Here is a 26,650-nt window from a genome sequence, read left to right as displayed (position 1 = left end):
TAGAAACATCCATATTCCCATCTATGCGCATCTGAGGGAGATGTGCAGAGAAGATTTTCAGAATGCGAGTGCCTATTGTTGCATCACCCTGACATCATAAGTGCGAGACCGCTTACCAGACCATACTAATATGGCCGCATATCCACGCAACAAGAAAACTCCTTGTAAACATCCCATTAAGCAGCAGCTCTCCTGGGAGCTTCCACATTTATGTTTTTCATTCAATGAGCTGAAACGAATGTAAAATGATTAAATGTTTCCTACAACAGAACACCGGAACATTACCGTAAACAAACACCGGGTGACAACATTTACAAGATGTCAAGTCATCTGAATATATAAATCACCACAAAATCACACACCACTCAAGACATGCTTATTCCTGCCATAATTATTCCTGATGACTTCATGGCCTCCGGGATGCATTGCATTAAAACCAGTTACACACAGAGCCGGCGCTACACACAGGCAACGCAGGCGCCGGCCTAGAGTGCACTCAGTCTGAAGGCGCCTCCTCCGCGGCAGGCTAGCCCGCCCACTGCTGGAGGAGGAGAAGAGCCGGTTGGGGAGATCAATGATCTCCCTCTAACAGACGGCGCTTCACAAGCAGGACCGGACCGGTCCTGCTTGTGAAACGCCATCTGTTAGAGGGAGATCAATGATCTCCCCAACCGGCTCTGTTCCATGGGACCCGGGCGGCACTATGCCGCTCCAAAGTCATTGGCGGATCCGGTAGAGATAAAGAGGTAACGGCCCGTCATCCAGACTTGCCTCTCTAGTTCTCTGGAGTAGGCGGGGTCTGGCGGGGTCACGCAGCGTCGTTGCGTGACCCCGAGGGAGCTGCAGTAAGCGCCTGCTGAGGCAAGTTGGCAACGCGGTGAGTGAAGTGTGTGAGCTGCTTGAGTGTGTGTCTTGGTTTGTTAGTGTGTCTGTCTGTGCTTGGGTATATTATTATGAGTGTGTGGATATGTAAGTATGCGAACATGTGTCTTTGGATATGTATGTATGTATGTATGTATGTATGTATGTATATGTATGCGTTTGGGTGTCTGAGTATGTTATTGTATGTGGGTACTTTAATGAACATGCGTTTTTGGGTATGTTTCTATATGTGTATCTGCGTATGCTAGTGAGTGAACATGCTTGTTTGGGTGTGTTTGTGGGTGTCAGTGCATAAACCTTTTTTTGGGGGGTATGTTTGTGTCTGGGTATATTATTCAAAGTGTGACTGGGTATGTCTGCATGTGAATGTGTGTCTCAGCATATGTTATTGTGTGTGTATTTTAATGAAAGTATGTGTGTATGTTAGTGCCTGAACATGTGTCTTTGTGTGGGTAGGTTAGTGTGAGTGTATATTAGTGTGTGTCCAGGCATTAGTGTGTGAAAATGTCTTTGGGTATGTTAGCATGTGTGCCCAGTTACTTTAGTGAAAGTGTGTGTGCTTAGTGTGCAGAAGTGTCATTGGGTATGTTAGTGTCCATGTCTGGGTGTGTTAGTTTGCCTGAGTGGGTATGTTAGTGTCTGGGTATGTTTTGTGTGAGCGAGCAGGTATTTTTGTTTGTGTGTCTGGCTATGTTTTGGTATATTAGTGCGTTTGTGGACACGTCAGCGTCTTTACATTTGTCTTTGGGTGTCTGGGTATTGTATTGTATGTGGGTATAATGGACGTGTGTGTTTGGGTAGTGTGTGAACACATTTCTTTGGGTATGTTTGTGGGTGTCAATGTAAAAACATGTATCTTAGTGTGTGTCTGGGTGTGTTAGCTTTTGTGTCTTGATATGTTAGTGAAAGTTATGTCAGGATATGAACATGTCTTTGGGTCTGTTAGTGTATGTGTGTTAACATGCGCCTTGTGTGGATAGGTTAGTGTGAGTGACGGTATGTCAGTGTGTGTTGCTTCCTCACCGGGTCTCTTCTCTTGTTCCGCCCAGGAACGGAGCAGAGTCGTGTGACATGACGTAAAATCACGTGACTTGTGGCTGGGTTCCTGGTCGGAACAAGAGATGAGACGCTGTGAGGGAGCAACGGGAAGGCAGCCTTGCGGGATTACTGGGACCCGCAGGTACAGCGTCTGACCGCCCGCATCTCCCAAAAAAACGTCCGAGTTTCCCAATGCAGTTTTCTACCAGGCAGCACGATGTCTTGGGCTGGCTCTGTCCACTGAGTGCAATCCAGGGACTGGACAAGTAAGATGACCAAACCGGCCATGTTTTCCTGGGCATGTATAATTTTTTCATATCGCTAACCAGAGGCAAAGTGCTGCCCTGCAGTATGTGGGATCTATAGATACATGCATTTGACACTGCCCCTCATAGAAGACTTATAAATGCAATCTATGGGTATGGATAATAGAATGGGTAAGCCAATGGTTGAGTGATAGGAGTCAGAAGGTTTTAGTTAATGGTGTATATTCAGATGAACGATTTTAGGACCTGTATTTTTTTATATTTTTTATTATATTACAGAAGGTCTTATTAGTATGATATGTCTTTTTGCAGATGATACAAAGGTCTGCACCAAGTTATTCCGGGTGGAACAACTCAAATGCCAAACTTGGGATGTAAAAAGCCCAAGGCAGCATATAGAATGGTGGCACTGTACTGTCGGTAACAACCGAAGAGAGGGACTTAGGAGTAATTATTTCTGATGACTTAAAGGTAAGCAGACAATGCAATGAAGCATCTCAAAAAGCCAGCAGGATGCTGAATTACATAGGGAGAGGCACCTCACAGTAGATGAAATTATTCTTAAGTTTTTAAGCACTTTAAATGTTGAATTGTGATGTTTTTATTTAGCATAGAATGACTCAACCTCTTAAGGGAAAATGTTCTTTTTTTAAAGGCACCGTCTAATGTCCCGTCAGCTTTACCAACAAAGAATGCATATTAAGGTACTTTACATGTAATGTAATATGCATTCTTTAACCTGTATTAAAAAAAAACCACACTTTTAGTAGACGCTGCAGTCCCAGAGATGCAGCACAACACCTGCTTAATGGTCCTATTTTCACGTGTGCTCTCTTTGCATGTGCATTGGGGTCTCATTAGAACATTAGAAAGCAGGGCGTATATGACATGGGAGGAAATGTGTTAAGTTGAACAAATCACCAGGTAGTCAAGGTGCTGTGGGACGGGAGAAGAGGCAGATACATATGAGGGATTCTGCAGAATCCTTCCACGCACTTTAATGGGCCGCTCAGCTATGACATGCATTAAAGTACATATGATAGCTGGAGTGTGCCATTAACTTCAGAAAAATTATACATGTTCCACATTGTGTAACATTACAGACAAGGTATTCTATAACTGTTGTACTAACTTTGCACTGTTGACTGGAGTATTGTGGATTGAAGATGATGTTATGGATTTGGTACACATGGTAAAGAGGAAAGTTGTCCTCTTAAAAGGAAAACCCTACAATTCCTTGGACTGTCATTATTTTTATTTAAGGTTCAGTTTTTAAGTTATATAAGATTATATTTCCCTGCTCTCGTAACACATCATGCATTGCCAGATCACGTGTGGGATTTGTGGCTGGCCAAGTGGACCATAGGAAGCCAAAATGTTATTGAAGAAAAAACACTTCCAGTACCTCTATTGTCAGCTACAACAGAGAAGCCCCACTGCAGTTAGTGAGCATCACTTTGCTTTTTATTGAACCTCTTTAGATAATTATTGCGTCAAATTTGTCAAAATACTGGCTAAAACAAATTAAATAGAAAAGCAAATTACTGTAAAATCTCAAACAGCTTCAGAATTTTCCCTAATTTGTAGCAATCTAAAAGTTAGTGTGCATTACTCAATAAACCAAACTTTTTTGAGTGGTTAAAGAGTCCTGCAATAAGCCTGCATACCTCTTCATATACAGATAGAATGGGGATTTGAAAAAATCTACACCAACATAGTGTCCTATATGGTTTATGTACACTGTTCATCCATAACATTATGATCACTGGCAGGTGAAGCGAATAACACTTATAATCTTGTTATAGTGGCACCTGTCAGTGGTTGGCAAATATAAGGCAGCAAGTGAACATTTCTTACTCAAAGCCAATGTGTTAGAAGCGGGAATGGTGGGCAAGCGTAAGGATCTGAGCGACTTTGACAAGGGACAAACTGTGATGGGTAGACAGTGCAACTCCAAAACTGCAGCTCTTGGGGGTCCCGGTCTGCGATCAGTACCTTTTTAGAAAGTGCTCCAAGGAAGGAAAAGCTGCAAACTGGCGACAGGGTCATGGTCGGTCGAGGCTCATTGGTGCTCGTGTGGGGCGAAGGCTAACTGTCACAGCAGGATATAGTGAAGGAACCACTTGCAGAAATAACCAAGAAAACCAAAGCAGAAATAAACGGGAGCAGGCAGGAGAATAGTCAGTCAAGCAAATAAGTCGGTGCAGTCGGCAATCAGGCAAGGTGAGGATCAGGCACAAGTCAGGAACCGGGAAATATGGATAGGTAACGCAGGAATGCTAGTAAAGGCTTAGAGGCACCGTTGCAAGCAAGGTACAATGAGTACTGAGGGTTTAAATATCCCTCCAGTAATTGGTGAGTCAATAGCAGCATAGGGAGGAGAAAGAAAGGTTTTAAGTATGTCTCTTTAAGATCCTATAAGGGCAAGAAGCCAGAAATGATACTATGCATGCGCAGTGAACCAGCTATGCGAGCTCCGTTCTGCTGGAGGAATGCAGAAGGGGATGCGTGGCTGGAGCTGCGTGTGGGGCGGGGACTCCCACTGGAGTCCAGGAAGTCTGCCGACCCTGGAGGGGTCCAGAGAGAGTAAGGTGAGGGTTCCTGGTTGGGAGGGATAGGTATGCGTGATGGTGCCAACGTGACACTGGCCCATACGGTCAAATCCAACAGTCGAGCTACTGCTGGAAAAGTTAGCCCTTTGCGGTCCTATGTTGGAATATATCCGACAAAATATTTAACTGTTTGAGGTCCAATGTCGGATTTACTATTTGACCACTAGGTGTCGCTATTATAGAAAAATATTTTACAGCTTGTGGTTCCATGTTGGATTTCCTAGTGACCACTAGATATCGCTATTATAAGGAAGAATTAGCCATATTATTAGTACAGAGTGATTCTGAATGTGATATTAGTGAAGATGATTATAAAACAAATTTCATACAATGAAAATATAGAGACTTAATATATGTTTTTAGAATAGTATTTATTAATTGCTTTGTAGTTATAAGAATTAAAATAATTAAGTATAAAAATTAAGTGTTTTTTTTTTTCTGAGAATTAATGAAAATTAATTGGACTGCAAATTGTTAATGCTGGTTCTGATAGAAAGTTGTCAGAACACACAGTGCATCTGACCCCTGTCCAGTGCTGACCGCTGTCCAGTGCTGACCCCTGTCCACGGTCGAAAGCACCCACAATGGTCAACTAAGCCTAAGGACTGGACCACGGAGCAGTGTAAGAAGGTGGAGAACACATGGCAAAAGGATGCATCAATGGAGGCTGCTAACGTCTTGGTACCAGATACCACAACACACCTTCAGAGGTCTAGTGGACCATGCCTTGACGGGTCAGGGCTGTTTTGGTGGCAAAAGGGGTATGGGTATGTTAGTGTGTTAACATGCGCCTTGTGTGGATAGGTTAGTGTGAGTGACGGTATGTCAGTGTGTGTTGCTTCCTCACAGGGTCTCTTCTCTTGTTCCGCCCAGGAACGGAGCAGAGTCCTGTGACATGACGTAAAATCACGTGACGCAATATTAGGCAGGTGGTTATAATGTTATGACTGATCGGTATATATTCCAATGTTAGAACTGCCCCTTCAGTCTTGTTATGGTGTATGTTTCAAATCCCAAAAAAAAAATTGTGTTCTCTGTTGTCATCTAAAGGAGATGTGAAACTGCCTATTTTACACTGTCCTGGAAAAATGATTTATGTGGGTTCATCAACAAACCCACATCAGCCATTTGTCCAGGACACATATACATTGCACTTTTGTAGCCTACAGTATGTATGTATGTTGTACAGTATGTCAGGCTCGACAAATCCCAGGCACCATGGCGACTGAGAATTTTGTCCTGGCGCCTAGGTCAGGGGCGTCCAATGTGCGGCCCACTGGACTTCAATGTGAACATTTGTCTGCTGGCTCATGGATTGGGCCACCGGCTTGCACACACCGTGCTGCTGAGTGGCAGTTCACAGAAGAGTTCCTCGTGACGGGGAGAGGATCGTCACGTCAGAGGAGAGTGGGGAAAAAAAAAAGAAGCGAAAATATAAGTATAAAAAAAATAAATAAATAGGGGTTTGAAGAAAGTGGACCTATATTTAAGGGAGGGGGGATTCCCTTGGGACATCATTAAAACTTAAATAATACAAAAGGAGGGCTGGGTTTTGAAATTACAGAATCAATCTAAACAGGGGTGTGTGTGGCTGGGTCTAATACACATGGCAGTGGGTGGCATCACATAAATTAATACTAAAGGGGGAACATAATACACAAGGGAGGAGGGTTGGCTGGGGGCCACATATAACTCAATGCACGTGGGTGTGGTGGTATAAATGCACAAAGGGAGGCAATACACAAGGTTGTGGGGCAGAACACATTAATCAATACTAAAGGGGGGGCCTGGCTGGGGCATTAATACACAAGGGACAAAAATATAAAAGGGGGGGTAATGAGAAAGCAGTGTAGAAAATATATTTTTTTTTTATGCTTCGTAGTGGCGTAGCCTGTCTTGATGTGTGTGTGTGTGTGTGTGTATGGGTGTTTATTGTGTCAGAGCCTGTCCTGGTGTGTGTGTGGGTGTCGGTGTGGCAGAGCCTGTCTTTGTGTGTGTTTTGGTGTCGGTGTGGCAGTGCCTGTCCTGGTGTGTGTGTTTGGGTGTGGCAGAGCCTGTCCTGGTGTATGTGGGTGTCGGTATGGCAGATACAAAAAAGCCAAGTGAAAAACACTAATATATTATATAGAAAATGTGGTGTGTCACATAAGAATATATTAAATTATCTGCATAACTTAAATGCCCATGAGGTTTGGTTCTAGTATTTTTTTACGTGTAAATTTAAGATCTGTTATTTTTGTCGTTGAAAATAAAACTTAGTTAAAAAACAAAAATCCTGGCTCCCAACTTTTTTAGCTGGCTCCTAGATTCAAAACAAATTTGTCAAGCCCTGGTGTAAGTGATTTATTTTATGTGTTTATACATCCCACATACCGCATGATAACACTTTACAAGGGAAGGATATATTATATGAAAAACAGTATGTGGTCCCCTCCTAATTATTGAGTTAAGGTGTTTCAGCCACACCCATTATTGATAACAGGAGTATAAACTGTAAAACACAGTCATATCATCTCCATAAGCAAACATCGGCAGAAGACTGGGTGGTGCTGAAGAGCTCAGTGTCATAGGATGCCACCTTTGCCACAAGTCAGTTAATTACATTTCTGCCCTATGGCAGTCCATGGTAAGTGCTAATAATATAAAGTGGAAGTGTCTAGCAATAACGGCTCAACCACTTAGCGGTAGACCAAGCACACTCACTAAGCATGTCCTCTCTATCATTGCCAACCAATTTAATGGTAGCAGAGGCTATCCACAACCTAGCCCACGGCAAGCCCCACTCCTCTCATGATTAATCACTCCCCTTGCAAGACTAGGCATGGCCTCGTTTGTGGCTTGTCTGCCCCCCTCACAAAGCCAATCTTTCAGAAGAAGGAGAGTAGCAGGTAGCCCTTGGGAAGTTTCCAGATATGATCAAATGGCTCTCCTAACCAAGACGATCCTGCAAAATGTCACATGCAGGGCAGCACTTTTTAAATGCGCTTTTTTTTATTAGAAAATAAGGATCTCAACACCCAAAACAAGGATGCAGAATCAAAGATCAGTGTGTGCACAATGGCATGGAACTCTGCCAGCACCCAGATCCATGACAACACTTGCAATCTCAACAAAATGCACCAATTTCAGTAAATATCCAGAAAAAGGTGATTAAATTCAGCGCTTTATTAGTGGCGATAAAATGCTCAATATTATCTTTGTTTTATCTTGCTGCTGCAATTGGGCATCATATTGAGAAGTTTTTCTCACCAATTTAATTCAATCAAATGCGTGGACTCAGTGGTTAATACATTACTCTAACCACCGAGTACAGATAACAGGACACATACTGCTTTCCTGGTTCACTTGCTGTACCAATACACACAAGGCAGCTGCCTTCTTTGCACCGTGTAAAGGACGGCCCCAAGAGGTGCAGAAAGCACCGCAGTGAGTGAAGTTTGTGAGTTGCTTGAGTGTGTGTCTTGGTATGTTTGTGTGCCCGAGTGAGTATGGTAGTATATGGGTATGTTAGTGTGTCTGAGTGGGTATGTTAGTGTCAGGGAATCTTAGTGTCTAAGTGGGTATGTTTGTGTGTCTGTCTGGGTGTGCTTGAGTATATTATTATGTGTGCACGTGAACATGTGTCTTTGGATACGTATGTGTGTGTTTGGATGTGTGGGTATGTTATTGTATGTGGGTATTTTTATGAAGATGTATCTAAGTGTTAGTCTGTGTGTCCTGGTATGTGCGTGAACATGGTTCTTTGGGTATGTTAGCATGTATCTAACATAGTTTAGATGTATGTATCTAACATAGTTAGCAAGTTTCTGTCTGATCTTATTGAAAGTATGACTGGGTATGTCAGTGTGTGTGTGTGTGAACATGCCCTTTTGTGTGGGCATGTTAGCATGTGTGGGTATTTTATTGTGTGATTATTAGTGTGTGAACATGTGTTTTTGTGTGGGTAGGTTAGTTAGTGTAAGTGACTGGGTAGGTTAGTCACTGGACCACACTGAGTGCCACTCCTGTCAGCTAAGAACAGGAAACTGAGGCTACAATTTGCAGAGGCTCACCAAAATTGGACAATGGAAGACTGGATGAGTCTGATGAGTCTCAACTCAGCTGTGACATTCAGAGGGCAGCGTCAGATTTTGGCGTAAACAGTATGAAAGCATGGATCCATCCTGCCATGTATCAACAGTTCAGGCTGGTGGTGGTGTAATGGTGTGGGGGGATAGTTTCTTGGCACACTTGAATATCGTTTAAATGCAGCAGCCTACCTATTGTTTCTGGCCATCTACATCCCTTTATGACCACAGTGTACGTATCTTCTGATGGCTGCTTCCAGCAGGATAATGCATGGTGCATTATCCTGGAAGTAGCCATCAGAAGACAGTTTGACTCTATACATGAAATCTTCATTTAAAAACTGCATTTTGTATTTCTCTGGTTATCTTTATCTAATATTAAAATTAGTTTGATGATCCAAAATATTTAAGTGCAACAAATATGCAAAACAGAAGAAAACAGCGGGGGGGGGATACTTTTTTCAGCGCACTGTGTAAGTTCCAAGTTTTATTGTTAGTTTGAAGAAATTCCACTTAACTCCAGTATTGCCCAGATGCTGGTTAGTTCTTATCACATTCAGACAATTGTCTTTTCTAGGTGGCATCTATGCTGCCCCTCTTACCGCATGTTTAAATTTCTTTCTAAGGTCCCCACATTATCAACAGCATGAAAATAAACTCCTTAAGAATGTATAACCATTTAACTTTACCCTTAAATGATGCCTATATTACCACATTTCCATGATCCCAATTACACCATACTGTTCATTGCTTGTCAGTAACTCGAGATCCCCTGTTTTTTGTGAAGCATTTTACATGTCCAAGCAGGAACGTAAGGTTTTTCATACCCCATTGCTGCATAATTGTATAAACTACAATCCATATTTTATTTTAAAGTTCATTAACTTTATACTGACCTAATGTTTATCTTATATACAAATGATTTCAAATAACATCAGAATCTTACTTTGAAATAAAATAACTGCAAATGTCCGCTCTGCTGTGGAACCTTGCCCTCCTCAAGTAGAAATTGTACACCGATCCAAATCGTTTAAGGTAAAGTCTGATTTAACTGTGCTGCCAATAGCTTAAACAAGGACACTTTACATGACGTGAATAGAAAAATCAGAACACTCAGTTGCTGTACAGTTTATTTTTTCCTTATGTATAAGAGAGGCCAAAAATGTATTTACATAGATTCCACAGAAACCCAAAGCAAGTCTGCGTGAAAGCAGAAGGTAAACCTCCACCCAAGGCTTTGGTTTCAGCATGTTGCCGGTGAAAGGTTTGAGGCCATCATTTAATGGGGCAAAGAATGGAAGCTATTTGGTGGGAACCAAACCGCATGCACTGTTCCAACTACATGCATCAGGCAGACCATCCCTCATATAATAAACAGATCTGATGCAGGGAAACATTTGAATGACTTGACCCTTAACTTAAAAAGTCAGGGCTTGTAGGTGCACTAATGTTCTATGCCAGTAAAATTAACTTATAAAAAAGTATTCTAATATGTTGATGGAAGATTGCACTAGAAGAGCCACACTGCACTGCTTGGACTTATACCTTGTGCCGTCTGACTAGACACTACTTTACTTATGCTCCAAGGGAATGTCAATATATACTGCGTTATCCAACCCACTTCATGCATCCAACGGGTATACATAGAACCACATGCATGACCTGAATCACTCATTCTGCGTTGCCAAGCATACAGTCTGCTGAATGACAACCACAAAACCTGCATCGCCAGATCGACCCAGTCAAACTATTTAATAGCATTCAAAATGTCATCATGAAATCTTAAACCAGATCCATGGCAAAGTAAATGACTCATTCATCAGCAGTCTGGCTTTCCTTTTCCAAATACACCATCCTCTCCTAACTTCATAACTACAATCTGTATGTGGAGCCAAGCACTTACTGGCACATTTTATTTTACAGTAGCATAACAACTGCAGTGGGTAGTGCTGGTGCCAAGGTGGAGAGAGAAATCCATATGCTTTAGCCAGTGCCCTGGAAATCCGTATGGGAAGGGCTGCAATGGAAATATTGATGAGTCAACAGGGGGAGAGTGTAAACCTTAGAGTAAAACACTGCTGCATAAATTGGTTTGTGTATTACCTACACTCTAGCATCAAACCACTGTGACGTCTCCAACCATCTGTAACCCAGCCTAAGCACCCACACCATGCAGGGTGTACCAGACGCAAGCTATACATTCCTAAAGTGTAATAATGGAGCATGTTTTATATATTTGCCGAACTGCACCATCTGACAAGATACAAGGATATAGTGAGTCAAGTTATTTTTGTTGTCTGCGGATAGAGTTACTCTTAACAACTTAAAATATCACTAAGGATGGTATAGTGATCAATGTCTGGTTCTGCATGAGTTGAGAATGTGGTATACTCAGCACCACTTTATGGAGAAGCACTTTCAGATGAATATATGCTGTGTCCAGCCTCCCACCAATGCTATACGATTCTGCTCTTTTTCAAATCCATCATAAACACCTGCTAAAATAATAATAAGCACACACCATCAAATAAAGCAAGAAAGCAGTTGAAAGGCATATATAAGGAATATGCGCTTATCTTTACAGAAAACTCCTCCAATTCACACTTAAAAATACACATTAACCCCAGAATCTTCCACTGCTCTTCCTCCATGCGGGCCGCATTGCTCCTCTTTATTTCAGATAAAAGCACTGCACTGTTGCATTTTATTGATTGTTTCGGTTTGAAATCAAGGCATATTGTTGTCTTAAAAGTACCAGCTATGCACGAATCAGGTTTTGTGCTCGATTTCTCTAACAAGTTCATGTGCAAATATGCTGATGGAAACCAGATTTTCATTTTTCTGCAAGCATGCAATGCCTTGCATAAAAAAAAGGGGGGAAAAGTACAAGTATGCCTTCTTATCCAAAGCCCAGACTAATAACTATACACTCACTTGAGATACTACGATCTCTATTTTACTTCCCCCAAATACATTGATAATGAAAGTCTCAATCCCATGCCGATGCAACAAGGAGAAAAGATGGGGAAAATAATTCCATCTGGTGTTATAAATGTGCAAGACAGGAAAAAAAAAAAAGATAGAAAAGGTAGTTAATGCACTCTATTAACCCCTGAGCTGCTGGAGGATAGTGCAGCACCTGGGTTCTTCCAGCAGGCAAGGGGTTACACTCTGATTAAAACCTCAAACACAAATGTAATTAAGGACAATAATGAGAAACCGTTCTGGTTGCAAGTGAGTGCGTTGCTCGCAAAGTCCATGGGATGGTGAATACTCTCGCAGTAAGCGCTGGGTTTGGGTTCCCCCTCTGCTCCCCCATCCACCTCAGGCCTCTTGCTGTGCGGGTCTCTTCAGGTCCCGGATCTGTTTCACTAGGTAGGTTTTCTCATCGTTAAACTGCTCATCTTCAGTGCGGTCATTCTGGAATTTGCTGAGAAATTCAATAAGTTTGCTCTGGTTCTTCAGCAGGATGTCCAGGACAGGTTGGGTCTTGTTGGGGTTGGCCACAAATACCTGGAAATAATGGAAACAAGGACTGGTTTTACTAATAAGGAACCTGAAAACATGAATGAGAACTACTGGCACAAAAGGGAAAAAACACGGGTAGTTAAATCCTTCTTTAGGTGTGTGGGGGGCATTTTGTACCAAAAAAACCTAGGGCTTTTTTCTTTTTTGCATATTTACATTGTATCGTTGACCACACACACACACAACCCCCCCCCACCTCAGCACTTTTCATACTAACAAACTACCACAACCCTTCCAATCTCAACAGATATTCTCCTTTCTCCTGTGCCCTCTTGAATGCATGCTCTGTATGCAACAAACTCACTGCTGTTCACAACCTATTCATCTCTAACCACGTTTTCATCTCTTTGCACTCACTGAAACATGGTTAACATCCTCCAACACTACCTCCCCTGCTGCTCTCTCTTACAATGGCCTGCACTTTAGTCAAACAACTAGACCTGGAGACCGACAAGGAGGGGTTGTTGGAATCCTCCTCTCCTACCTCTACCCTTTCAATGTATTTCACCAATTCCCTCTCTCTTCTTGCCTTTCAAAGAACACTCTGTCAGTCTCTTCTCCCCAATTGATCTTTGTGTTGCAGTGATCTACCGGTGAATGCGCCTGCCTCTTTAATCAGTTTGCTACAATGGCGCTCTCACTTTCTATCCCCCACTATCCCTACATTAATCCTAGGGGACTACAATATGCCCATTGATGGCCCATCCTCACCTACTGCTTTGAAAGTACTTTTGCTTTCTTCTTGTCTCGAACTTTCAAAATAGTATAACCCCCCAACGCACCGTGACGGTCATCAAATCGACCGAGTGTTCTCCCACCTTGTGTTCAACATGGTATTTCTCCAACCCTCTCCTCTGTCTGACCACAGTCTGTTAACATTTAACCCTGACATGCCTCCCACACCTCCTCTACCCAAAAACCACCACAAACCTAATGAAACCTCAACATTCTACAGCTTACAGACAGCAAGGGCCATGAATGCTCCTGTAACTGTTCGCCGCCGCCGCCCCCCCCCATGCCATTCACCTCAGCCATGGCGCTCCACATAGACCCGTCTCCTAAAAAAGGTATTCACGTACTGCTGATCACCTGAGATTTTACTCATTACAAGCTCATGCTCCACTGGCCTTATATAAATACATTTAATGTAATATATCCATGACTGTCCTTTTTAATTTTGCATTCACCCATACAATATATATGATATTTATTCAAGGACCGATGGCTTTCTTTTCCATTTTGAGTTGTATAGTACAACATTTAGTATGAATACATTAAAATGAAATTTGAAAGACGAAAATTTTATTATTTCCCTATGATAAGTGTTCCCAAACCAGTTCAGTTGACCAAAATACCAACAAATATATTAATGTAAGTGTCCTTAATTTGAAAAACCCAACAGGCAGTTTTTTTTTTTGTTTTTTTTTTTATACTTTTGGGAAGTTACAGGGTACAAAATGGAACATGCTTGTTCCGTTTTCCAAACTTGAATATTTCAAATTGTATTTTGTGACCAAAAGTATACAAATTTTAAGGCAGAAAACAAGCCATTATTTAAACTGATGCAGCAGACTTTGTGAAAATTAATATTTGCGTCAAAACCTTTTGGCCACGACTGTACTGAGGTATGTCCAAAATCAGTACAACTAAATTGTTACAACCTGAGGGTATTTTCTGTCAATTTAATTTTGTGAGGGTTTTTTTTTTTCCTATTTGTCTCTAGTTTTTACAGAATTAGTCATAATAAATGTTTGGCTAATCATGTAAATGTGGTATCAAAAGGAAGCCTCTCCTTTAAAAGAGGTACACTATTCACAGAAAAGATTGAATCGACATATGGCAAAACAGCTCTGGTATTTGATGCATGAAAAAAGCCCGGTAGTGTAGTGGTTAAGATTACAAACATCTTGGCATCACTGGAAAACACATTTAACCCTAGTAACGAAACTGGTTTATAAGAAAACTTCCTTCAGCAGCTACAGATGATGAAACTATACAGGAACATGATTTTTTCCCTCTCTTGCACAATATATTTGATACACTATGAATAGTAAGCAATTGAACAGGGCCGTAAGCTGGTGGTAAAGTGAACGATAAAGCGTTTCTGCTAGATAACTTTGTCTGGTGCCGTTAATGTTTCACTGTTCATATTTATGTTGGTGCTTCTTTAAGATGCAATCTAGTTACCTCTTGTACATATTGACTAACCCTGACCTCTTACAAAAGAGTCTTATGAAAGACACAAGAGTTCTGGCTTACAAATAGCGTTTCCTCTGTTTTGACATGTCACCCTCCCTCTTTCTATATCAATTTTAGGAATGTCCCACCATTTCCTTGTCAAGGATCAGTGAAATTATGTACTAAATCCATGCTGGGGTATACTGTTACACTAATATTTTGGTAAAATTTACAACACTTCCCCACTCATCACCTTAAAGACATGGAAAGCTTCAAATTGGATGTTGCGGCTCTTGTCACGTAGAAGGTTCATCATCAATTTGAGGTTCTCTGGTTTGCTGATATATTTAGTCATGATAGTGAAGTTATGTCTGTCCAACAGAAGCTCTCCAAGAAGCTGCAGACAGGAGAGAAAGAAAAAGACAAATAAAAAACATGGTTGGTTAGATAATGTGTATAAAATGAATAGAATAGAAATGAATAAAACGAACAGAAGAAGACAAGGAGATAAAAAGGTTCAGAACATGTTAAGGAGAAAAAAAATAATGAAAATGAATGACAAAGGAAAGTGGTAAATGTTGCATAAACATTAGCACAAGCATAACAATAAAAATAGTGCTGCCTTACAACAAACTGGCCACAATTACTGCTAATGCCAAAACATTAGACAACAATTTATGCGCTTTAACCCCTTCATTACCGGCGTTCTTATATTGCGTCTTCCCTTGAAGACCGCAGTTTTATTTAAATATTTTAATTCCGTGCTCGTGATTCGCTTCAAAGCGATCACGTGCAGGGAATTGAGGGGGAGTGGCTGCTACGGATCACTGGGAACACCCAGTGGTCAGTAGCAGCCGCCCCTCGTGATCCCAGCGTCCATAGCGACGCTGAATTGCGCATCATCGATGACATACCTGGTACGTTCCGGTCTGGGGGGTGACACCCAACCAGGAAGTACCAGGTATGTCATCGGTACGGAAGGTGTTAAGTGAACACAGCTATGTTTGTAGCTCTTTTATTGTTCATAAGAGCTATTCCTCTCTAATCGCATAGATAAGGCAGCCTTTGGAGACATAGGGTACCAGCGAGCCACCTGGGGCCCTACAAGCGAAGCACAGCACATAAGATCTGAGTCTTTAACACACTAATACTAACAGGACAAGGTAGTTTTTCAAACAGCTAGAATATCAGAAGTCCAAATTCCGTGCAAGAAATTCAAAACAGATCAACCAAACTGGTTAGACTGCAACTTGTTTAAGAGAGGCCGTGTCTTTCGGTGTGAGCAATGCACATACTATTCGCACGCCAATAACACAAGGTAAATGATAAACCTACCTTCAATGACTGTCGTTTTGTCACATAGTTTTCTGAGTGCAATAACTTCTCATATTCACTGAAGAACTAGATGGAGACACAAACTTTAGTCAAAAGTGGGGTAATACACTAAAAATGCGTCTGTATTTGCAAGCAGATTCATACAGTAGTGTGTGGATACCAAGTGGCGATCCAGGCAGTAAACGGTTCTCAAGACCGCAAAGCACTACATGGTAGTGTACATTTCTACACTGGAGCAATGTATGACTGTACCTGCTAACAATTACAAGCAGTATAGAGCATTATGCTAACATGCATAAGGCTACATTCCTTTGCTACAGATCAATAAGGGAATGTGACCCAGATAAATGTGGAAAAAAAAAGTGTATTAAGATCTTCAGAAAATTAATGAAGGAGAAACCATAAACCTGGATATAAATTATTTTACGGTTTTCCCTTCCAACACAGTTGTGTGTGATTCTGTTAAGAATTCTTACCCGGTCATAATGCTGCTCAAGAAACTCAGCACTCAAGAGCTTGTGTCTCGTCAGCAGGTCCTTGAGAAAAAAAAAAAAAAACAATTACATAACGACATAATAATTACAAAATTCACATTTTAAGTATTAGTGCATTTGCCCTGGGACCCACTCACGAGGGATGAAAAAAAACCCCATTCATGTGTTTAATGGATTTGTCCATGAAACAATTTAGGAAGCATTAATAGATTTTAAATCCAATGAATACCCAAGTTCCAAAAATTGTACAAAAGTAGTGCTGCACCCTGCCAAACTGTTATCATTACAGTTGCTTGTAGAACAGTGCTTTTTAACTGAATGGCCATTTGTAGCATGCTTTTTGTGGATTTCGCAGATATTACCTTGAACGTTGCAAAAGCATCTGAAGCGATGTCAAATGTTGACATCTCCACATATCGGAAGAAGTCATAGAACTGCTCGGACCACAAGATGATCTTAGCAAGTGGCTCGTGCCGGATGCATTCCCGCAGCATGATTCCGCAATTTAGAGCAATCTCAGGAGACTCGTATCTGGAGGTTTTACATAAAGTGGTAACAGACACAGTAGTAAGAAACCAGATATAAAAAACAATGGATTTAGACCACAAACACTTTTGTCTCACAACTCATAGGCAGTCTATTCTTCTCTAAAAGCTAACAATAACACTACAGTATGTAGTCATACCCTTTTAAAAGCATGAAGAGAATATTCTGTTGAGTGCATATGTATTCCACTGTCGGAGTCCGAGTTCCAATTTGCCTTCGCAAAATATTGTTGAAGATCTGAGCCACATCTTTTTTGCCCTAAAAGGACAAATTGTTTACGTTACGTACGCTAGGAAGGTGTAAACATCTAACAAAATGCAAAAGGTAACAATGTGCTAAAATAGGCACAATGCATTACTAAGAGCCAAAAAGGATGAGGTGGACCTGCATTATGTGTTGTTAACATGGAAACAATGAGTTCTGTGAACGAATCTTTCTAATGTTATATTTAGTTAAACACGTCAAATTCAGCAGGATAGGTGAAAAGTACCTTTAAACTTGATCCCCCACACATTACTAGGTGGAGTACTGTAAATACAGTGTAACAGAAAAGGAGTAACTCAATTGAACCTTTGCTGAATTAAAGCCTATGGTTGCAATTTCTCTGTGTGAGAAATGCGGCTGCCATTTTGTATTACCTCAAAGTCTATGAGCTGTAGATCAGCCACCAGGGTTCCCAGAAGTCCACTGTTGTACAGTTCCTGAGCCAATTGAGCTACAGCCTCTGTTTGTGGTTCCTTCTCGTTTGTTCCATAAAGGATTTCCTTCATAGCCACCAGGTTTTTAGACACCTCCTCAGTTGCCTGTGAAAAAAACAGATGAATTAAAAATGTTTGTTGAGGGGCCAGGACTGCACGTTTTGAAAAGGCTTCTTGGCCCCTCACATAGAAAACCTGCTACACAACACAGACTGTGGCGGACAATACACACACACAGGTTTTGACATATATATCAATATCTATATAAAATGTATGATACATGCAAAATGTACACATATAAAAGTATACCACCACATAGAGCCTAGCTATAGAACTGTTTTATTAAAAAGATTAATAGGGACATGGGGCGGGCCACGAAGAGAAATGTATTTCTGGAAGTCCAGGTTGCTGCCCACCAGCACCCTTATCCTGCAGATAAAGAAGATACTGATTTTCTGTGATGTCAACTCATGAGGATTTACTAAGCAGAGGTGTGGATAGAAATTCCCAACTGGAAAATTAATGTGAAACAAGAAAATGGTTAGTGTCCAGAGAGGTACAATGTCACCTGCAGTGACTAAAGACACCAGGGGAACACAAGATTCTTGTACGAAGCACACAGGAATTGTAGTATACTATAAAAAAATAGTAACACGTTAAATTCAAATATTGTGTGTACACAAGTGTGATTCACACCCATGTGTCTTTAGCCACTTGAAACAATATGACACCCATGTCAAATATTCTCACTGCTGGCAGACATGTCCTCTGTCACGAACACGTGGCATTAGTTGATTGTCCTGTAGGAAAACGTTAGTAACTCCAACACAGTGTGAACGTCCTCCACCAAAAGACTCTACAAGCATGCCCTGGTACAAGGGTAACTCATTAACCGATAATACTGCTGTCCTGTCCATTTTCTGTCTCCCGGACACAAACGAGCTTCTTTTCGGCTTAGGCCATGGCAGTTTCTTATCGTCCTTGCTCCTGATGTGCATGTCGTCAGCAGAATACGCAGGAAGCGAGATGTTTGAGCCTGGAGAGGGACGGCTAAAGGAATTGGTTTGGAGGGTGGGGGAGCTCAATGTGTGAGGTAACAACCCTCCTCTCAACTGTAAAACGAGACAGCACAGAAAAAGGAGTTTATAAACCCACACGAAAGCAGCCAAAGTAACAGGTCTCCCAAATGAAAGAAGTTTGATCGGTTCTTTGCAAAGTGTTGATTCGTTTGCAAAGTAAAAACAAAAAGAAGCCTAAAATGGTTCCATTTTAAAAACAACTCTGTCTAAGAAGGCTGGAAACCTAGTGCTATCACATTCTTGCTGCTGTAGTTTAGCAGATAAAGCATTTTTTGTGCTGTGTTTTCCCCAAGTCACAGAGAATCCAAGGTATTGAAAGAGGTTGGGCTCCAGCACTACTCCTAAAAGGAAACAGAGGCTCATTTTCAACAGGACAACTTCAGGGATCAGCTCGGACAACCGAAGACCTCCAGCTCCCCGTGATGTAGGAAGTAGACGAACAGAAGGATTTTTATCTAATAAACCATAGCAGTAAGAACAGCAAAACTGGTTATATGCACATAAAATGTCAACTCATGAAAATACAGTACACATAATTCATCGTCAATGCACATTAAGGGTATATGACAGGCAATGTCTTTTTATGGTGATGGTGACTCTGTAATGAGTGAGCAGAAATACAATGTCACTGTGTCACCATTCAAAGAAGAGATGTGATGAGGCAGTCACTATATGAAAGCATATTGTTACAGAACACGACTAAACCAGCCTGGTATGATTTATCTGGGACACTGAGCCCCATGAATCACTTCCCAGTTCAGTCACACCCAACAAAACACAGTAAAAGGTGTGTGCGTGTGTGTGTGTTGCTGCATGCTAATTGGCTACATGCAAGTATAAATGTAACCAAAGACAAATAAAAGTAACAATATGATTGAAAATTTTACCACCACTAGCAAATAAAGGGACAATATTATAGTATTACAATCTTCCAATCCAATGTCTCCTATGAAATCCATAGTGCTTTCTATGCAACTGCATGGGGGTCTGAACAGAGCCTCTGCAGCATTTTCCAAATGACTGGAGGCAAGTATTAGACTTGTGGATTTAGATTTGTACGAATTGCAAATTTAATTAAACTTGCAGACTTCGTCAATTTGTGCGAATCTCAGAAAAACTGACAAAAAAGAAAAGAAAAAAAAGCTAAAAAATGTCGGACTCTTTCGCTTCCATTCTTTCACACTCTCTGAAACTCTGCCTACCTTCTCTGCAAACTGCTTCCGTGTCTCGCAGCTCCCCTTCCATGTCTCCCAACCTCTGTTCTTCTTTTTTCTCTGGGAAACTTCTGCCAAAATGGCAGAGCTTCAGATGACGTCATCACCCGTGGAGGGTTGGGGTAGAGGACAGCACCCGTAGCTCAGTCATTTTTCCCTAAAATAACCCTGTGAAACATCCTCTCCCCGGATCGGAGGATCGGGAAGGGGGTACGTCACCAGAAGCTCTGCCATTTTGGCAAAAGCTCATGTCCTTGAGGATGAAGAAGGGATAGAAGAGGAGAGAAGAAGATGGAAGACACGGACGCAGACCTGCTATACATGGAATCAGTTGGCAGAGATGGTAGGGAGACATTCCAAGAGCATGAGAGAAAGTGAACGAAAATGAGAGTGTGAGAGAGTGAGCGAATCTGTGAAAGTGAGCGAGGGTAAATGTGTCTGAATGAGTTTTGTCCCCGAAATTGAAAAGGGCCCCCGATTTGTGTCCGAAATTAAATGCGTGGTCCGGAAACAAATATGGGTCACTTCTCCTGACATAAAATAACTATGCATTTGCAAGGGGCAGAGCACACAAATTTAAAGGGGCCACGCAGCTATCATATATTAAAGTACATGTGATGGCTGGAGTGTCCCTTTTAAGACACACTGCCACCTAAACCTCAGCGCCCAAGTGAAGCATTAAATATGTGATGCTAGCTTAGATGAATACATTGAGCAAGAAAAGGGGTTTTAACATTAATAGTGATTGTAACCGGCCATTAAAGTAAACTACTTAAAAGGCTGCATTGTGGTGCCAGACCAAAAAGTAATGAAACACTTTCTAGACATAACATAATAAAGGTAGTATTTTTAAACCTCAAAAAACCGCAGCATCCCACCCACTCTGTGTCCCGACATGTTTCGGTAAGTATCATATGGCAGTAGATGTGTCCAGCCGAACCCATCCCCTGCTTTGAAACGAGTAGGGCAGGCAAAAGGGGAAATTGCATAGGGGGGATAGTGCTAGGCCCCTACGCCTTTGCAAGGGGGCACCATGTAAATTAAAGTGCATATGATGGCTAGTGCGTTCCTTTTAATGAGAAAGCACCATAAAACTGCCGTAAAGCTCAGATACAAATGTTATGGAATATTGTAGCAACCAAACAGAAGTAATATATATATTATATATATTATCAATCCAATATATATGCCCCAAGCTATTTTACGTTTCAGGACCACAACTATATAAAGAGTAAGAGTACAGCGATGGGTTCAAAGGTGGCCCTGACCTTAAATAAAATAGAGGTGAATCTAATTTCTCATCTACCTTGTTATGAACAGTGTTTACTCTGGAAAAGATACATGGATGACATTTTCATACTTTAAGACAGGTACGATAGTATCAACTTCACTGGCATTCTGAATACATTACAACGCAACATAACGTACACTATGGAAGTGAGCACAGAACAGATTTCTTTCATGGATATTTTTGTCAATGTTAAGGATGGGGCTATCACAACATCATATAAGAAACCAACAGACCATAATAACCCATTATATTTCGATTGATTTCATCCTACACATCTGAAGGGGGTCTTTCTTTTAATCAGCTTTCAAGATTTAAGAGAATTGTTTTGGATTTAAGAGAATTGTTTTGGAATTGTAATGGAGGATACCTTTGCACTTAGAGAGTATCCTTGGGAAGTGCTTGATAGAGGAAGAAAATTGACAGTAGAGATGGAAACAATATATTATACTGACAATGTGCTACTAAGAAGTTTAGAATATCATCCATTTCCAAATATTCCCCAATGAGTAATTCTAACACACATTCGGAAGTGAAATAATTCAGGTAAGTTGTTATTACTCTCAAAAAAAACTACCAATCAACTTTGTTTTTCTACAAGACGGCCCCCAATCTAAGGAACTGATTAGTTAACACAGAAATAGGTTCAAATAAGGTTGTGACCCAAACATTTCTCAGCCAACCAGGATGGGTACTTACCCACGTCTTAACTGCCAACAGTGTAATAGCATCTGACATACAGGTCAGCAATTTTTAACGTGTACTACGGACTATTTACTTAAAACTACCGCAATGCTTCAAAGTTCATATCAGAGAACATAAATATAATATTTGTAAACCACTAATGGGAACAGGGGGTTTAGATCCCCCTGTAGTCTGACATTTGAAAGAAGTGGGACCCACTGTCAGTCAAAGATTTCAGGTCATAGACCATGTACCCATGCTATGACGAGGGGGTGACCAAGAATGTAAAAATAGACCCTGTGCATCACTAGACTTAAGTATCTTTCTCCTAAAGGAGTCAAAAAAAGATTATGAATAGAAGCACTTTTTATAATATTACTATTGGGCCAATGCGCAGACCCCCGGGGATTCCCGGATGCATACACACTGGTCCATCTTTAGGCCTGTACCTGCTTCTGGGGGTCCCGCATCGTGAGTATCTGTATTCTACAAACCTTTATTTTTCTTTTTAGTGCTTTTACCACAACTGATCACTCACCTGGCTGACTGTGGGGGTTCATCTTTATTATGAGTTGTGGCATACGTTCTTTTTATTTACCGGTAATTAATACATTGTAGGGATGCTATAAACACAATTTTGATACCAACTAAGTCTCTATACCAACAATTGAAGGCTGCAGCAGCAGATATAGTAAGCCATAAACTGGAGTATTAACACGGTCTACTAGACACCCACCATCGTATAACTGTACGCTAAAGCCATACTTGAGTGATCTAGCATTCCCATTATGTGGGCGTACAGAATAAGGATACTTCGGTCATATTTTGCTAACGTAATAGTGAATGTACTAGACACCAGAAAATAAAACAAACATTTTATGGAAACACAACCTATGTTGGCGGTGTTAAAAGCCTAAAAGGGGGGAGAAGAAAAGTTCTTACTTTTATCCATATTTAGCGACTTGGTGTAGCGAAACCCTCAGTTTAGACCATAGAGCCTCTTCACCAATCAAAAGCAAGGCTCCGTGAAGTAACAGTTACTTATTACATTAGTCCCATTGATTGCTGTAAGAATGAGTGACAGCTTCTTGCATCAGCTGCTTCTCTAAAGCAGCCAGACAGACTATGAAAGTGATGTAACCTTGACACACACACACCCTTACTGCCCATCGACAATTTAAACAGACAGAAGTTTAATAAATGAATTCCAGCAGTGTTATACTTACTGTTTAAAGAGCCACCACAGTTATCATATACATTTTAATGTACATAATAGCTAATAGGTCCCAAATTGGCTGGCATGTGATATACTTACTCCCCATGAATGGAAAATTCTCCCATTGATTTCAATAGGAGATCCAACGCAAATAGCCAATCAGTGGAATTAAATGTTGGAACAGGTTTCTATATGAAGTACTTTCATGCATTTCATATGAATTTGTTGATCAGGGTCTCTCCCTGTCCTTTTAAGTATCCAAAACGGTTACAAATATTAAATTAAATATACAAATTCATGTGATGTTACCAGAAAAACCTTATATAATAAAAAAAGCAGAAGTCCTGGCATAAGTAACAGGATCCCAACTTAATGATCATTACTTTGTGCTGTTAGCTGTATGTGAATGATAGAAAGGAGATGTATTTCTTTACCTTTTCCGCTTTCTTGTCAGAGATGTCCTGCTTCTCGAGCACAGCTATGCTCTCCTTTAGATTCTTCACTATGTCTGCAGGAGACTTGTGGGACTTCCCAAAGGGGAACGGCATGGCTGGTGTAGTGACAATGCTCTACAATCCCGCTCCTGCTCTAGAGTAAATACAGGGAAAATGTTTTTTAATCAACTAATCTGACCAGACATCAAATCTTAGAATGCCGGTGATAGTAACATTAAAATAACTGTACTACTGTATGACGCAAAGCAGTCCTGTTTCAAAAAACAGAAGTTTCAGATGAGAATGACAACATGGCAATGAATGCATTAGAGTACTGTACACATGATCACACACATACTGTATAACGCATGCAGTGCATTACAGATAAATCAGAACGGAAACATGAGCAGAGCTACAGCAAATGCATGGAATCAAACACTATTCCTGTAGATCTTGCAAACTAGGTACATTATGAGTGGATAACGCCACCGTTACCGACTTGATCGGAGATAGCCAACAGGTCGTTCTCTGTCTCATGATGCTAGCAGCCGAAAAGAGAACGACCGTGCTTATGACTGACTGAGCATTGTGAGAGAGAAAGTAAAGCAAAAGATGGAGCGCTACCCCGGGGCAAAAAAATGAAAACTGAGGAGAAAAGTTGGCACCTTCATTTTTGGGCGAGCTCCTAGACTCAAACCAAATGTGTCAACCCCTAGATTAGAACATTTATAAAGAGCAAACACTGAAAAGCGGCCTTATCACCTTAGTGACCTATCGGCAAGACCAGCCATTGGTTGTTATGGTGATAAGACCACTTTTTAGACATACGCCAATGTTTAAGACTGATTTATTAGATCATTTCCCATCATAGCAGAAAAACTATATAAAATTTTTTTTTTTTACAAAATTGTGATCTCAAGCAGGGACACAAACAATTAACTATTATGTGACAATCCTAACAGGCATATGCAAGGCAAATGGGGGAAATCTTATATATTTACCTTATTTTCAGAAACAGTCCATGGTGTTTGTAATTATTAGCTTTCATTTATTAAGCGCCAACAAATAACGCAGCGCTGTACAACTTAAATGGGGCAGTTAACACACATAACAAATATGGTACTTTTACACAAAGTTCTTGGCTTTTGAGTCATGAGTTTAGATTCCCACATTTCCTGCATCAATGATTGACTTGTGAATGACCTCTGTGTAAAATGCGTAGGGATCTGGATGTCTATTTTGCCAGTTACTGGCAGTCCTACTAAGCGAACAGGTAAGTCTCCTAAAATTATTTGCATTTTTTAGAACGCCACTTTATATTAAAAATAACTAAATGATCTTGCTAGCTGAAAAACTCCACGTTCCTGTTTATCATGATGCGGCCCAGTACACCAATGAAGACAGACCATAAAGCAAACCAGAAAGGCATTGATCTGCTGCAGAAAGTGATCAGTTTGCAACAACCTTATCCCTAATTTAACCATGAGAAATATGTCATACGCTGTAGCGACCACATCATGAAATAAGCCCTCAAAAAAAAAAAAACACATTTTCAGAACGGTTTAGTACTTTTTAAAGATTACTTAATTTCTGAGACAGTTCATTTGTGAAGAGCTCAATTTAATATTCTAACCGACTGAGCCTTACCCAAATAATCATTCATGGGATACCTTTTGGAGGATGAGCACGCTGATCTATATGCGGATGAATAACTCGATATCACAGGGTGTTTATACATCACAACGATCATGCCGTTGTTTTACAGATTAATAGGAAGCTTTGCTACATCAAACATAGTAACTTGGTTCCTTCTGAATAATAAGGGAAGCAATATTCCTCCATTGGAATTCATGTTTTGATTCCTGTAGGAAACCCCAATTTTACAACGGACATTTCCATTAACAAAGTCCAGGAAAGCAGCGTGTACAAATCATTATATAAAGTTATGTACTGCGCTGCGGTGTATGATGGCGCCATATAAAACAATAACGTACAAGCTATATTTATAGCTTAGTTCTGGAGAGATTATTGCAGCTCTGATACAGACATCTCAAAGTATGCGTAAACTTTACACCATGAGATTGCAAATTGACATATGATGGATTAGTTTTTTTTCTACTTTCGAGCAGTTACAGATACAAATTGCACTATATTCACACTCCCTATCACGCTCCACTATTTCCAGGCAGTTCTCTAACAGTTCGGCTGGTATTAAGCAGGATTGTTATAGCTGATTACCGGGTTTTATTAGGCGATACAGTAGGAACCCTGTCCCAACACTGAGTGACAGGCTTTATTATCACTGTTCCTTGTAACTGAACAGTTCGAACTGCTGCTGTGAGAAGAGAGGGAAAAATAAAGGTATATGTGTGCACAGAGACAGAAATCACCATGACACAGTGTAATAAGCGATGAACAAGACGAGTAACGCTGCCAGGAAGCCATGTATCTATAACACACCGGGCTAGTGATCTATACTCAGGCATCGACCACGCTACATACATGTAATTACAGGCGCACCTCACAAAGTACACACGGCACGGACACCAACCGCTCAAACTCACTACTGACCTACAGAGCTCCTGACACAGGGTCACGCCCTCTGCCGGGCTCTATCGGGGCACTGTTGGTGGTCCTCCTGGTCTCGAGTTACTTTGTTAATATATCTGTATTCGGGTCACTCTGGGGTGCCTTTCTTCTCCCGTGTCTACTGGGTCGCTTCGAAGGAATAGAAGATTTGTTTGGTCACTTGTGGGACCGATCCCCTTTCTGTTAACTCCCGGGGGTCTCTGGTATCGGGTCACACCTGAGGAGGAGGAGGTCTCTCTCCTCTCGGGTCACTCCGGGCGGCTCCTCCCGTCTCTATGGTATTCTCAGTTCCAGAGGGTTCATTTCCGGCGCGTAGTGCTACGTCACTTCGACAGCGACATCCGTAGCTGTGGCGGACTAATTGTGAACTCTATGGTACAAGTGTCCAGAACGGCTCGTGTGGGCTGCAGCCCTGACACAGAGACTCCTCGTGGCGGTGTCTGTGTATATGCGTGGGCTCGTCTTGTGCGCTGTGTATGTGGCAGTGATCGGGCAACACGCT

The 26,650-nt window shown here is 41.2% G+C and overlaps 1 protein-coding gene across 3 annotated transcripts; it reads right to left on the bottom strand.

Moving 5' to 3' along the window:
- Nucleotides 1-9,977: 9,977 nt before the first annotated feature.
- Nucleotides 9,978-26,454, bottom strand: CAB39 (calcium binding protein 39). 3 transcript variants are annotated; one of them, XM_053459115.1, is made up of 10 exons: nt 26,131-26,454; nt 23,560-23,713; nt 18,538-18,756; nt 17,585-17,749; nt 17,086-17,204; nt 16,763-16,931; nt 16,383-16,442; nt 15,907-15,972; nt 14,825-14,968; nt 9,978-12,378 (listed from the first exon to the last, which is right to left on the bottom strand). In XM_053459115.1, the coding sequence occupies exons 2-10, from the start codon at nt 23,671-23,673 to the stop codon at nt 12,190-12,192; spliced, it is 1,245 nt and encodes a 414-aa protein (XP_053315090.1). In that variant the 5' UTR covers nt 23,674-23,713; nt 26,131-26,454; the 3' UTR covers nt 9,978-12,189. The 3 variants fall into 3 exon arrangements, with proteins under 3 accessions (XP_053315090.1, XP_053315091.1, XP_053315092.1); XM_053459116.1 differs by having other exon boundaries at nt 23,560-23,708; XM_053459117.1 differs by lacking the exon at nt 18,538-18,756.
- Between the last annotated feature and the right edge of the window lie 196 nt (nt 26,455-26,650).

Source organism: Spea bombifrons, chromosome 3 (assembly GCF_027358695.1).
Source record: "Spea bombifrons isolate aSpeBom1 chromosome 3, aSpeBom1.2.pri, whole genome shotgun sequence".
In the NCBI taxonomy this organism is placed as follows: domain Eukaryota; kingdom Metazoa; phylum Chordata; class Amphibia; order Anura; family Pelobatidae; genus Spea; species Spea bombifrons.
The sequence above is the reverse complement of the archived record's forward strand: the minus strand, read 5'-3'. Positions and strand labels throughout refer to the sequence as shown.